The sequence below is a fragment of the Primulina tabacum genome, chromosome 8 (genome assembly GCF_025594145.1).
Source record: "Primulina tabacum isolate GXHZ01 chromosome 8, ASM2559414v2, whole genome shotgun sequence".
Lineage (NCBI taxonomy): Eukaryota > Viridiplantae > Streptophyta > Magnoliopsida > Lamiales > Gesneriaceae > Primulina > Primulina tabacum.
In genome coordinates this window covers 18,457,984-18,470,325 of record NC_134557.1, presented here as the reverse complement: position 1 = coordinate 18,470,325, position 12,342 = coordinate 18,457,984, and the positions used below count along the sequence as shown (strand labels likewise).

Here is a 12,342-nt window from a genome sequence, read left to right as displayed (position 1 = left end):
TCTCCCAAGTGTAACAGTTCAGCATTGGGTAAAACATGAAAATTAGGAATTGTCTAATTATATTCAGGCATTAAATAATAATATCCTGCCAGCTTGAGGATATTCATGAGTCAACAGAAAGAACAAGTAATTCTTTTCCTCTCAAATGTACATACAACGTCCAGAGACGAAACAACTAGAGTGTTTGTCAAACTGCAGTAGAAAACTAATTAGTTCCGATACTCTCGGTCTCCATCTCCACACCCGCAATAACTCCATCCCATAACACTCAAAGGACGATGTCACGCTCTCTTAGGCACCTACCAAGCCACCACAGTAGCCCCCATACACCCCCCCCCCCCAAAAAAAAAATATATATATATATATATATATCTTAAATTACACACCAATGTCAAGAAGCACAGATGACTATATGCAACCACAGATAAGGAGAGGAGAAAGTGTCTGATACATCGCATGAATACTCTTGTTAGTAAATTTGCAGAGTATATCGTGAATCCTAACTTTAGCTTGGGCTGATACTGGCCTTGAAAAAGATCAAGCATAAAAAGTTTCCAGCATCTTATCCAACAATGGTTCAATATATTTATGCTAACTGCTAACAATCAAAGATGATATTCTAACAAATTTGTTACTCTCAAAATTATGATAAACATGTAGTTACACTATGATAATTATTTAAAATGAACGCACTTAACAACTAACAAAAGAACCAAGAGATTTATCCATTACGACATTCATCTTGTGGGTAGTGACATTCTGTGAAGATTTTACGAGTCCTATGTTATGTCACATTGTCTTCCTATCATTGCTTTTCAGGATTTAAACATGGAACTTGACAAGGAAACCCTAATCTAGATTTTTTTAACCTGTACATTGTTCATAAAATGTCATAAACGAGAACATGAAGAGAATAGAAAGAAATGGCGTCAAGTATGAACAGGGCATTTTAGGAAGCCATGTCTGATGCAATGCTTGGTTGGCCGAATTTTTCAGCACATCCTTGTCATAAAGAGTATGTTCAAGACGTAGAAAATATAAAGTGCTCATAGGTATGTATACCGATAGAGACAAAAAACGATCCTAAATTTCTAATGTACAGAAAGAAACCCCCTCGTTCTGCTCTGCCCCATATCCACACTGCCTCTCCCAATTTATTTGAATAGAGAGGGGAGGAGAAAGGTCAATTTCCTTGAATTGTCATTTGACTAATAACTTTTAAGTATTAGCATCTATCCCATTTCGCCCTCACATGAAGTCTCCTTGTTTTATCCTCTTGGTTCATTCTCCATGACAATTCAGAGCTACTAAAACAACAAACAGAAATTCTAAAAGCGGTTTATTAGTTCCATAACTGAATAGATTCATCAATCTTGAGCAAAATCCTCATAGTTTTTGCAATTTGAGATATAAGAGAGTAGAACGAATAACAAAACATTCCACCAACATAGGAACTTTAAGTAAAACAGCATAAAGGTCACCTGCGAGGCCAAAATTTGAGTTTTCAAGTCTGTAAACATCTGCATGAAATAGTTAGATTCAATTAAGTATCCACATATTGCCAATACTTGAAGCAAGTGACATGAATTTTAAAAACAAGATGTGGAATTCACAATAAAACAATTTCCGAGACTCTGACAACGAACACAAAAACTTTTTCATGCAATACTCATAATTAACTGATGTCAACATTTGATCAGACCAACCATGCTAGTAATGTTACACAAATTTCTGATTCTTTAGCGTGTTCACAGATTCAGATTTCAGAGAATAACTTAACCGATGGAATATGTCAAAAAATGAAAGAAACTGAAAAAGTTGGGGAGGAATGATTGACGAATTAGTAAATGCAAGGAAACATCACAACTATATGATATGATGTTGGCTCGTTAAACAAATATAATTTGCCATCTCGAACATAAACATCTAGACAAATTCGACAAATAATTTGAATTAAAAGCAGAGAGTGAAGGCAATAAGAAAAACCTGTTCATTTATCAGCATCAAGCTCAACATTGGTCTACTAAGACTCCATTGGTTGCTGCAGTCCTCGAATAAAACAATCTCAAAGAGGGTTTTAAGTATCTGAAAAAAAGAAAACATTGAAGTTAGATTAAAATAAGAAAGCAAAAATCAATAAACAAATAATGATAACGACATTCAATACGTGATCTGAGATGAAGAAAAATAAGTTCATCAACAGACATTTGAAAAAGCTTGAATCTTGCTGGAGTAACTGTTTGTAATGGCAAAATATAAGGATATACAACAAGCTTGCTAGCTCATTTTTATCCACTTTTATGTAAAGCAACCATGGGTCACAAACTAGCCATGAGAAGTTAAATTGCACCTTCCATATCCAAATCATGCTATTTTCTGTGATCAGCAGCAGTCCTAATTTACATTTCCAAAGTAATTTTTTAGACAAAGGAAATGCCTTTTAGATTGATCTCAAATATCTTCTTAGGCGGCTGGGCATCACTCGATAAACAGTAGAGGTAGCAAATGATACAAAATGGACATGATATGGAGTTAAGTCAATTGATTATTTTCAAATATGGAGTGTTTCACAAAGTGTAATGTTCAATACTACTTACTGTACATCTAGAAGAATTTTAAAAACTGTTGAATCTTGGTTGAAAAAGGAATAAGGCCCCAGGCCCACATGGCTTCTTGACCAATGTCTTCCAAGAACACTCGGATGTAATGAAACAGGATGTTCTAGAGGAAATTAACGAATTTCAATTTAATGGTTTATCAAATACGGCTGATAGTTTTACACTTTCCTAATATCTAAGAAATTTAAAAGGCAAAACTAGTCATTTTATACCTAGCAGCCTTTTTTTATATATAGGAAACAATATCATTTGAATTGAAAAATACTAATTACAAAAAGCAGACATGTGGTCCATGCATAGTTAAGTGAGACACTGTCATACTAACATAATATTAAACTCCAAACCTACACAAATCTGAAACCGAGAACAATTTAAACTCCGCGCTCTTCGAACTCCCACATGAGACCTCAAATTTAATTTTGTCCAAGCATTCTACAAACGAGTCTTCAAAATTGTCAAAAAATCCTTCTATTCATCTACGAACCAAACGGACCAACATGACAGTGAACCACCACAACCCAAAAGATTCTACCCCTCCTACCTAGATCACGTCCTAGATCTGCTGCGAACAAATCCAGATGATCTTAGGGATACCCAGCTGAGCCCAACTCCACCAATGCTTTGAACCAAAGATGGCTCATAAAAAGACAATGAATTAGCAAGTGATCCAGAGTCTCCACCTCTAGCCGGCTCAACAAACACCAACTTAGGCAAAGAAAACAATTAGTATACCGTTTTTGAATCTTCTCACACATTGGTAATTTACCAAACACTGTAATAACTTCACTGAAAAGTGCATTGATGAATCTCAAACCCACTTCCTAGTGCCTTCGGTACCATCGATCAAACTTACCCTCTCCGATGATCCTAACAATAAGCTTAAAATCGTTAATTTCGATCAAACTTACCCTCTCCGATGATCCTAACAATAAATTTAAAATCGTTAACCTCCTCATCCCTAAGAACCCGCCGAAAGTGAAAGTCCCAAGATAGATTGGAATGGTTGAATGATGAATCGAAATGCACAAAGCATCAGTGTCTGAAATAGAGACGGGAAAAGATCACCAACCATCTGGCCTCCCAAAATCTAATCTTATTCCCCCCTAACCACAACCCTTGCTAACAGAAGAAAAGCCGGTTAATCCCGGAAATAAATTTCCAGGGACTCCTAAATGTAAAACTACTTGCAATGCCCGCATCCCACCCATTATCTTGTAACTCATATTTACTGATAACAATTTTCTTCCCAAACGACTCCCCCTCACAGGAAAATCTCCACCACCATTTCCCTAATAGGCCCTACTCCTCCTTGGACAAATGTTACCGGTACCCAAGCCTCCTCGCTCCTTTGGTCTAAAAACTTGGTCCCAAGCAACCAAATGACAATGGTGGTCCCCGTCGGGTCACACGGGGCCATCACACAAGAAATCTCTCATAATCTTCTCCATGGCTTCCCCGAGGCAGCTCAATAGAAAAAAAAACATTGGTAAAGCGTTCAATATCGTTGAAATCAAAGTTAATCTACCCCATCTTGATAAGAAAGCTTTCTTTCAACTCGCTAACTTCTTAGACATCTTGAAAAGAACCGACTCTCAAATAGAGGCTTTTAGTGAATTCCCTCCTACAATTACCCTCGGGCCTACAATTAATAAGTATCGAGAAAGAGACACTCGTCAGACATCATTTGATCCATCATCTCCAATGCTCTCCAAAACCTTTCTTAAGTAACACAAAATCCAAAAAACTCCGATCGAAATTGTCATAGGCTTTCTCAAAATCAACCTTGAAGACCCAACCACTACTCTTTATCCTAACTTCCTCCACGCCCTCATTTGTTATTAGGCAACAGTCTAGGATCTGTCTACCTTCGACGAAAGCACCCAGAGAATCAGCTATTGTGATAAGAATTACCTTTTTTAATCTTAGGGACGACACTATGGAAATAATCTTGTAAAGACTTGTTAACAGACTGACAGCGCGAAAATCCTTAATTTGAACATATTCTTGTTTTCTTGGTATTAGACATATGTATGTTTCATTGGTGATGCCATTGATAACACCCCCTTAATAAAATTCATTTAACACCTTCATCAAGTCTCCTTTGATTTTGTCCCAACTCTTGATAAACTGCTATTGTGAACCCTGGTCGGGTGTTTTTGTCCCATCACTTTCAAAGACTACTCTCTTGATCTCCTCCTCGGAAAAAGGATTCTCAAGTTCTGTCCTAGATTCACTATCAATAGTGCTCCATTCCACACCTACTATACCCCAACCTCCTCTGTCTGATTTCCCATACAGATTTTGGAAGAAATCTAAAATCTAATAGGTGAAACTCAATTTGTTCTTCGTCTTGTATGATCGACCCATCGCTAGATAATAGTTACAATTGCCAGAGTTGTCGGAAGATGGTTTGGATTGGAGAGTGGTGATCGATTGTGAGCTGCTAAGGGAAGTAATTATTGTTCAATGCATGCCTGAGGTGGACATTCTCTTGAGGTGCATGTCTGATATGACAAGACATGAACCCCTTCAAGATTAGCGAGGCTGGAATGTCACAAGCCTCACTTGATTGAGCGTGCACCCAACATAAAGTAGCAAGTAGACATTATGGGCATTCTTTTGGAGGCTGGCCATCTAGAAGTTGTCAAAGAATTGCTTTCTGGAGTCTTGACAAGACAACAATGCTTTATAAGATACATTCACGGGTGTCAATGGCATAGAAAAAGATTTTAGGGGATGAAAGGGAAGAGTGGGTAAAGAAAGTTTTCTTTCAGATCGTATTTCTTAAATAGACCGGTTTCTCACTCTTTGATAGATCGTTATTTTTAGGGAAATAGGTGAAAAAGAAAGGCCCAATATTACGATTGTGTGTTATAGAAGGCCCAAAAAGAAATGTTCAAGCTAGGCATGGGGAGGAAAATTAAAAAAATGAGGCGTTAGTAAGTTAGTTATTCAGAAAATCATTTTTGAGTTTGTTACTAGCTCTGATAGGGTCTCTCCAGGGAAAACATTAATCAATACATCACAGTTCCAGTGCTCATTCTTATTTTCTTCATTCTGTTCATTTATTTCACTTATAATATTTCAATTATCACTACAATTTCATTGAACCAGCTAACAATTATCTTAGGTCATGCCAAGTATTTATTAGGTTTCATTGCTAAATAAATCAAATACCCACGATGTAATATAAAGAAAAAAGAACTATATTTGAGTTATCATAAATATATATCTGTTATATGCTATATACAAATGACAACAAACCAGAGATCATATTTTCTCTCGTAGTTATGATGCATCATTTTTTATTGAGATTTTAAGGGAACTCAATTTCTACTTGGTCTCACCCCAAAAAAGTAACAAAACAACGTGAGACTGAAAATACTATTGATTGGAAGAAGAAATGGGAATAACCATGAATGTGCAGCTAGTCAGTACTTGGGAGATTTAAAGTTAAACACATAGTGATGAGATTCAAACTTGTGAGAATATCAAACATTGGACTGCTCCACAAGGCCAAAGCTGGAGAAGCTCTTGAAGGAATTCCATTTAGCTTAATATGCATTGGATGACATCCTATATTGCCTACCACTAGAGTTGTTAATATTGTATGTTTCATGTTTTCCTAAACAAGTCTGGGTTACGTCGATATCAATGGGGAAAAAAATCTAATATTGCATCACAACATTGACACATGATAAAAAAATACTGTCCATGTCAGCCAATAGTTTTACATACATACAAATCAAAGCAAGCAATCCCAAGCCTTTCATGAAGAAAACTCAGTAAAAATTACCAGTTTAGGTAAGTTCAAATATTAGAATAAAACAATCCAAGTTGAGATAACTACGAGCAAAGATTTTGTCAAGTACACATTCAAAATGGCTCAAATTAATGGAGAGGATATCCAAAAAGTTTATATAAAAGTAGAAAACACAACTTACTTCAGGTAGTAGTGCTGAGCATTCTGTTATGTGCCTCACAAGATTAATAGCAGCTGGTGATGATGGAGCCTCCCCCATGGTAATGTCGTTGAAATAGAAAGCGGCCAAATTATCAATAGCAGATGCACACTGCCCCATAAAATAGAAATATAAACATTAAGCGAATAATTCTAGACATAAACATTTGCTTTCTAAAATTTCAGAAAGATGCGATGACAAAAAATTGTGATATACACATCAACAACAATAACTCGAGAATTTGAAAAGTTAGAAAGAACGCATGAAACTCTATAGCAGATAGAATTCGAACAACAATGTTGTCTAAACTGATAACATCCCGGTAAATGATTATAATTCATTCACACATGATAACATTTGCAGATTATCATGCAGAAAGCTAAGAATCATCACTAACGAATCATCACGAACACGTGCAGTCAGGTCATTTTAAAGCCAGATATATTGGTGGTGGTGGTGGCAACAATAAAGCAAATATTTGCACAAGCCTTCACCCTTCTTCCCAACGTGTCAGTCACGGGAAATAGAGGAATTCTCTAGATGACTAGCAAACTGAACCAAGCAGCCTAGCATATATAAATAATGTAAATGAGGTCCAGTTCTCATGGGAAAATATCTGTTAGCTCTATATTAGATTGCAGTAACTGGAATCACAACAAATTGTGGCCCCCTTTTAAGTTTACATGTCAGATGCACTGAATATAAGTGATTCTGCCAAAAAAATAATTTTCACAGTGAAATGACAACAATAAAGGTGGTTTTCTTTATCACCAAATTTTTTAAGAGTTAAAGGAATTTGTATTCTCCCTAATTTACCCATTACAAATGGTTTTGATAAACCCACTATCCCAACATTTGGTCTACTCAACTCAGAAATTACGACAGCAACATTGAAATGATTTTGAGATAGTGTTCGAATATGCATTTTCAAAATGGATGTGATATGTAGAAGAAATATATAATGACTATGAAAAAGCTAAAACGAGAAAAGGGTTGACAGGAAAACGTAGAGAGAAAAAATCATCTTGTAATAATAGTTTTAAATGATTGATTTGAACTGTGAAATGATTGAAAGGATTTGTTTGGAATTTTCATTCAAATACATCTTGGGTGAACTAATTACACCCACTCATTTAAATCCATTTATTGGGCTTTTTGATCACGAATTATAATCATTAACTGATAACAAAGGACCTTTTACAAGCCTTGTTGTAATATAACATACAATCCACAGCAGGCATGGTGCCCACAATGAGAAAAATAAAAATGATACTACGAACAGCCAGCATCTATTTATGAATTTCTATACAACCATGCATGTATCCGAGTCCACTTAACATGCGTGCATAAACGAACAACATGAACAAAACACAAAGACGCAAAACAGAGGACGAATACAGATTGAAGACTCATGAAAAAAGCTAAAATAGGGGTTAGATGTGTAACGATATTAATAATAGTGTGCTAGGAATATATTCATCTAACAAACCTGAGAGGAGATACCAGCATCGAGACCTTTGAGACCAGACTCAAGTGAACCGACAATATGCATGAAGGTGTGTATATCAAGGCTCAACACAAAAACAAGATGGCTGTTAAACAGAACCTCCACAAAGGCAAAGTAAGCCTTCGTTAACTGCAGAGAATAAGAAAATTATGAGAAAACTTCATGGACAGGAACCGACTAAGCAATTACAGTTCATAAAAGAAGAAGAAAAATGGATGTCAAAATTATTCTTAACGTTTTGATATTTTTGTCACTCTGCAGAACCAGAAGGACAGATTTTACAATAACTACTTCGTTCAAAATATGCTTCTTATTTGGTCTCTACTGTTCTTACCAAGAACTACGACTCTCCTAGATTCACTTGCATTTCTAGCTATCTTTTCAAGAATCAGTGGAAATATGGCTGCTATGAAATGAAAATACAATAATATATTGTTGGAAGCAATTTTCCTTATTTTTAAATAGTTTTCCCTGAAGCACACCAGATTCAAAACTGAAAGGAAAACACACTAATCTAGCTACTGGGCCATTGCATGAGCAGATCAGAACACAAGTCTGACTAAGTTGGTCACAAATGCACAGTCTAGCGTGGAGACAGAGTAGCAGAGGCTAATGTGCTTCAATCAACAACCATAAAATCTTCCACAAAAATATCAGAAACACAGACAAACCTTTCTGTAAGCCAAAATGTCAGACAGTGGAATTGATAGAGTCATCTTAAGGGCAATATCAAGTACATCAGCGAGTGCTCTATCTCCGTAGAGTTCAAACACACCAAAATTCACATAATTTCCTGCAAGTGCTGTCATTCCATGGAAAGAACAGATATTTTAGAAGTCAAGAATAAATAACACAGGATATCCAAAAAAATGCTAGATCTCCCAGCTGGCTATCCAGCTAAGTATGCAATCACTTCTCCTGATTCTATGCTTTTAGAAAATTTGGAATAACAAAACATTTAGAGAGGAACATTGATTAGGAACTATCCTTTCTTTTTAGTTTTTATCTAGTTGTGTTAATTAGGAACTATCTTCCATTCCAAGATATGGCTAACATCTGACTGCACCGTGAGGAAAAATGAAAGATCTAATCAATAGAATTGGTGCACAGAGATCTACCAAAGAGCTAGATAAGAGTCATATGCACATGAATGTGTCATAACCTCAATGCACAAACTGGATTGTAAAACAAATAGAAACTGCTATATGAGGTGATGTTCTTAGAAATCTAGAAATAAGAAAGAGAACTGATCACCTGCATGACTAATGAAACTTCGATAAAGATTACTAAAGCACAACTCTCATGTCCTATCTGATCGTATATGCATACAACCAAGAAATCTTAAAAATGGAAGACAAATTAATGAACTTAGACGGATATGAAATGAAACAATATCTCATCAATAAAAACCATAAGTCACCAAGAAAACAACCTCAATTTATTTCAAATCTTGAGGCCATGGACCTTTACCTCTTGAAAGAATAGTTAAACAAATCCATATTCCTTTGTATTTGAATGCATATACGTCAGTAACATTTGGAATTGTTAAAACCCTTGAGCCATACGCGACTAGCAACTTGCTAACTTCTCTGAAAAGAAGTATGCCATTCGGAGATGAAATATCAAAAGTCAAACGTTGTGCTTTGTTTAATACAAACTCGGCCATGAATTTCAGCAATGGAGTTGTCACCTATGCGGAACAGAAGTGATGTTATAATCTCGTATTAGAGAGTAAAGGATTAAAATAATGCAACAGTTGCTAACACGGTATATAAAAATGAGGTTAATCCCACATACAGGAACTCTCCTCATAAGACTAGAAGCGACATATGCCTCCCTAGGCAATGGCCGTAAAAAAGCCAGTAGCTAGAGCAAAATGATTTAGTAGTTCAACTACAGCTAAAAGAAGAGAGAATATACACAGCCATTACACAATTTTTACCTCACCAGGTCTACCCGATTGAAAGAACACTTTGGCCCAATAGGCTTAACTGAATTGGGTTTGAAACCAGAAAGTTCAAAATAAACTATTCCCAAACATCTAATTTATAGACCTTTCACGATTTCTTCATTTTTAGTATATCTTGTCCATTTATAGGGTCAATAATCATTATTTCCAACAACCAATAGTGAAGGTTTCCACAATATCCAAGTGAAAAACCCATCTTCACCCAACATTTGACAACCTCCAAGCCATGAAAACATACTCTACTGCTCAGACTTCATCCTCAATTTTCATCTCTGATCTAGCTGGTTTCCGGAACAAACTGCTGCCACCCAAGAATTATACTGAAATAGCGGCTCCAATCTAGGGTATTGAATTGAGACAAAATCCCAATCTCTCTGTCATGATAGACCCGCCCCTTCAACAGTGCACTATGGTGGCAGATGGACTTTCTGATCATTCTTCCCATGATTACAGATGCTTACCCTTTAGTAATTAATATCTATTAATGCAAGGCCTTTCAGTGATCAATCCTATGGCAGAATGAATACAAGTAGTTACAGTATTTTCGGTTCATTGAATAATACTTCCGAAGGTCCTGCATTCTATGCCAAGACATGCTGGTCCTTAACAACAAATAATTAGGTCTTATACAACCACTTTGATTTTTTATTTCAAATTAATAGAAGGAAGAAAATAAAAAATAAATATGTAAGAAATGTACTAGTTAAGAAGGGATTGAGAAAGAGAGCTAACTTCTGGTGTATCAGACCAATGTGAAATTCCCCTTAGCAGAATAGGCATGTGAGCAGGATAAATCCAATCAAAGAGAAGCCCATAAGTTCTGCGACTGAAAATAAAGAAGACACTAATAGGTGATGCATTAAAGCTACTGAACATGCTATCAGAACATGTAGTACATAACAGTAAGCACTAACCTATTGGTGGCCATTGCAATCCCCCTTAGATCTCTCATCAACCCAATCAGTACATATTTCACAGAGTCGGTTCGAAACAAAGAGTCGGGAGTTGATTCCAAATTGATGAAAAGCTGTATTATACACAATGAACTTTTGTTGATTCCAACATCAAAGGAAAAATGAATCACATCAAATTGATGATGGCAATGAGTAATGACAAGTGAGCAAGAATACAAAAAAATACAAAACCTTCTCTCCTTCTCACAAATTTTCTCTTGTTTGGAGTGCAGAGACGGCATCGATTTTCTTTCTTATTTATTTTCATTAAGAAACCACAAACCAGGTGAGAGTTAACCAAGGAAATCCCAATAGTTGCATTTGTTTGTTAAAGATTTCTCTCTGATTTGGTATCCCTAATACCACCTTACGGAAATTAATTTACCTAACTCAGCAGATACAATATGAAAAACTCTTCCATTGAAAAACAAAAATCATCTCTTAAAATTAAGTTGTAAATAGGAGAAAAATATAATATTACTGTCTCTGACATATCTTCACGTATTCTAATGCAATTCATTCTCAAAGCATTACATTTGAAATTTATTGATAAACTGTACGCATTTATAACACAATAGCATCAAATTCAATGACATAAACACCATTAAACATAATTCAATTTAGTATATCAGTCACCTTTTAATCTTAAAAACACAGTCAAACAAATATCACCATGTTCACGATTAAGTTTAACTACATAAAGTTATGTGTATCACTTGTCCGCCACTGCAATTAATTGCTTTTAATTAATGGATATAATATTGTTTCCTATAAAAAAAAAAGTTTAACTACATAAATTAGCAATCAGGACAAAATGCAAATCACCATTCAGAATATAAACATAATATATGGTACAATTTTAATCATCAATTTATCTAGTGAAGTGTTGGTATAAAGAAACAAGCTAGTCGAAACAAGGAAATATTATTCTTTTTAGCCTTTTAGTAACAAATTTGAGATATAGCAAACAAAACTTTTCTGCATCTAAGCTGCACCAAGTATTCTTAATATAAGTGTCAGACACAGTATCCACTTTTTATTTTAACTTTAAATTTTTAATGCCGTCAAGAAGCATCTCCAAGATATGTCCACAAAGTGCCCGAGAGGTGAGAAGACACGGTGTTATAGGTGTATCATATATTGTATCAATTGAAGTTGGTAGTACATATACATCATCAGCCTTTTGGATACTGAAAAAAAAGGTAAAAGTGGGTTTATCAAGCACATTGACCCTCCATCATGTTCAGCAATTGTTTTTTTGGCTACCATGCCACCACGTTCATTCAATTTAGAGAAGCATTGAGCGGACTTATTATTTTGCAAAGCTACTAAG

At 35.5% G+C, this 12,342-nt stretch overlaps 1 protein-coding gene across 7 annotated transcripts in view; it reads right to left on the bottom strand.

Annotated features, from left to right (window-relative positions):
* LOC142553852 (uncharacterized) overlaps nt 1–12,342 on the bottom strand; it is a 35,551-nt gene that overhangs the window by 733 nt on the left and 22,476 nt on the right. For all 7 annotated transcript variants that reach the window (XM_075664374.1, XM_075664368.1, XM_075664370.1 and 4 more), the window contains 8 exons: nt 10,971–11,083; nt 10,789–10,882; nt 9,558–9,777; nt 8,759–8,889; nt 8,070–8,216; nt 6,563–6,691; nt 1,987–2,085; nt 1,482–1,520 (listed from right to left, as the gene is read on the bottom strand). In XM_075664374.1, the coding sequence (XP_075520489.1) occupies nt 1,482–1,520; nt 1,987–2,085; nt 6,563–6,691; nt 8,070–8,216; nt 8,759–8,889; nt 9,558–9,777; nt 10,789–10,882; nt 10,971–11,083 (972 nt within the window). The remainder of the gene's footprint in view (nt 1–1,481; nt 1,521–1,986; nt 2,086–6,562; nt 6,692–8,069; nt 8,217–8,758; nt 8,890–9,557; nt 9,778–10,788; nt 10,883–10,970; nt 11,084–12,342) is intronic.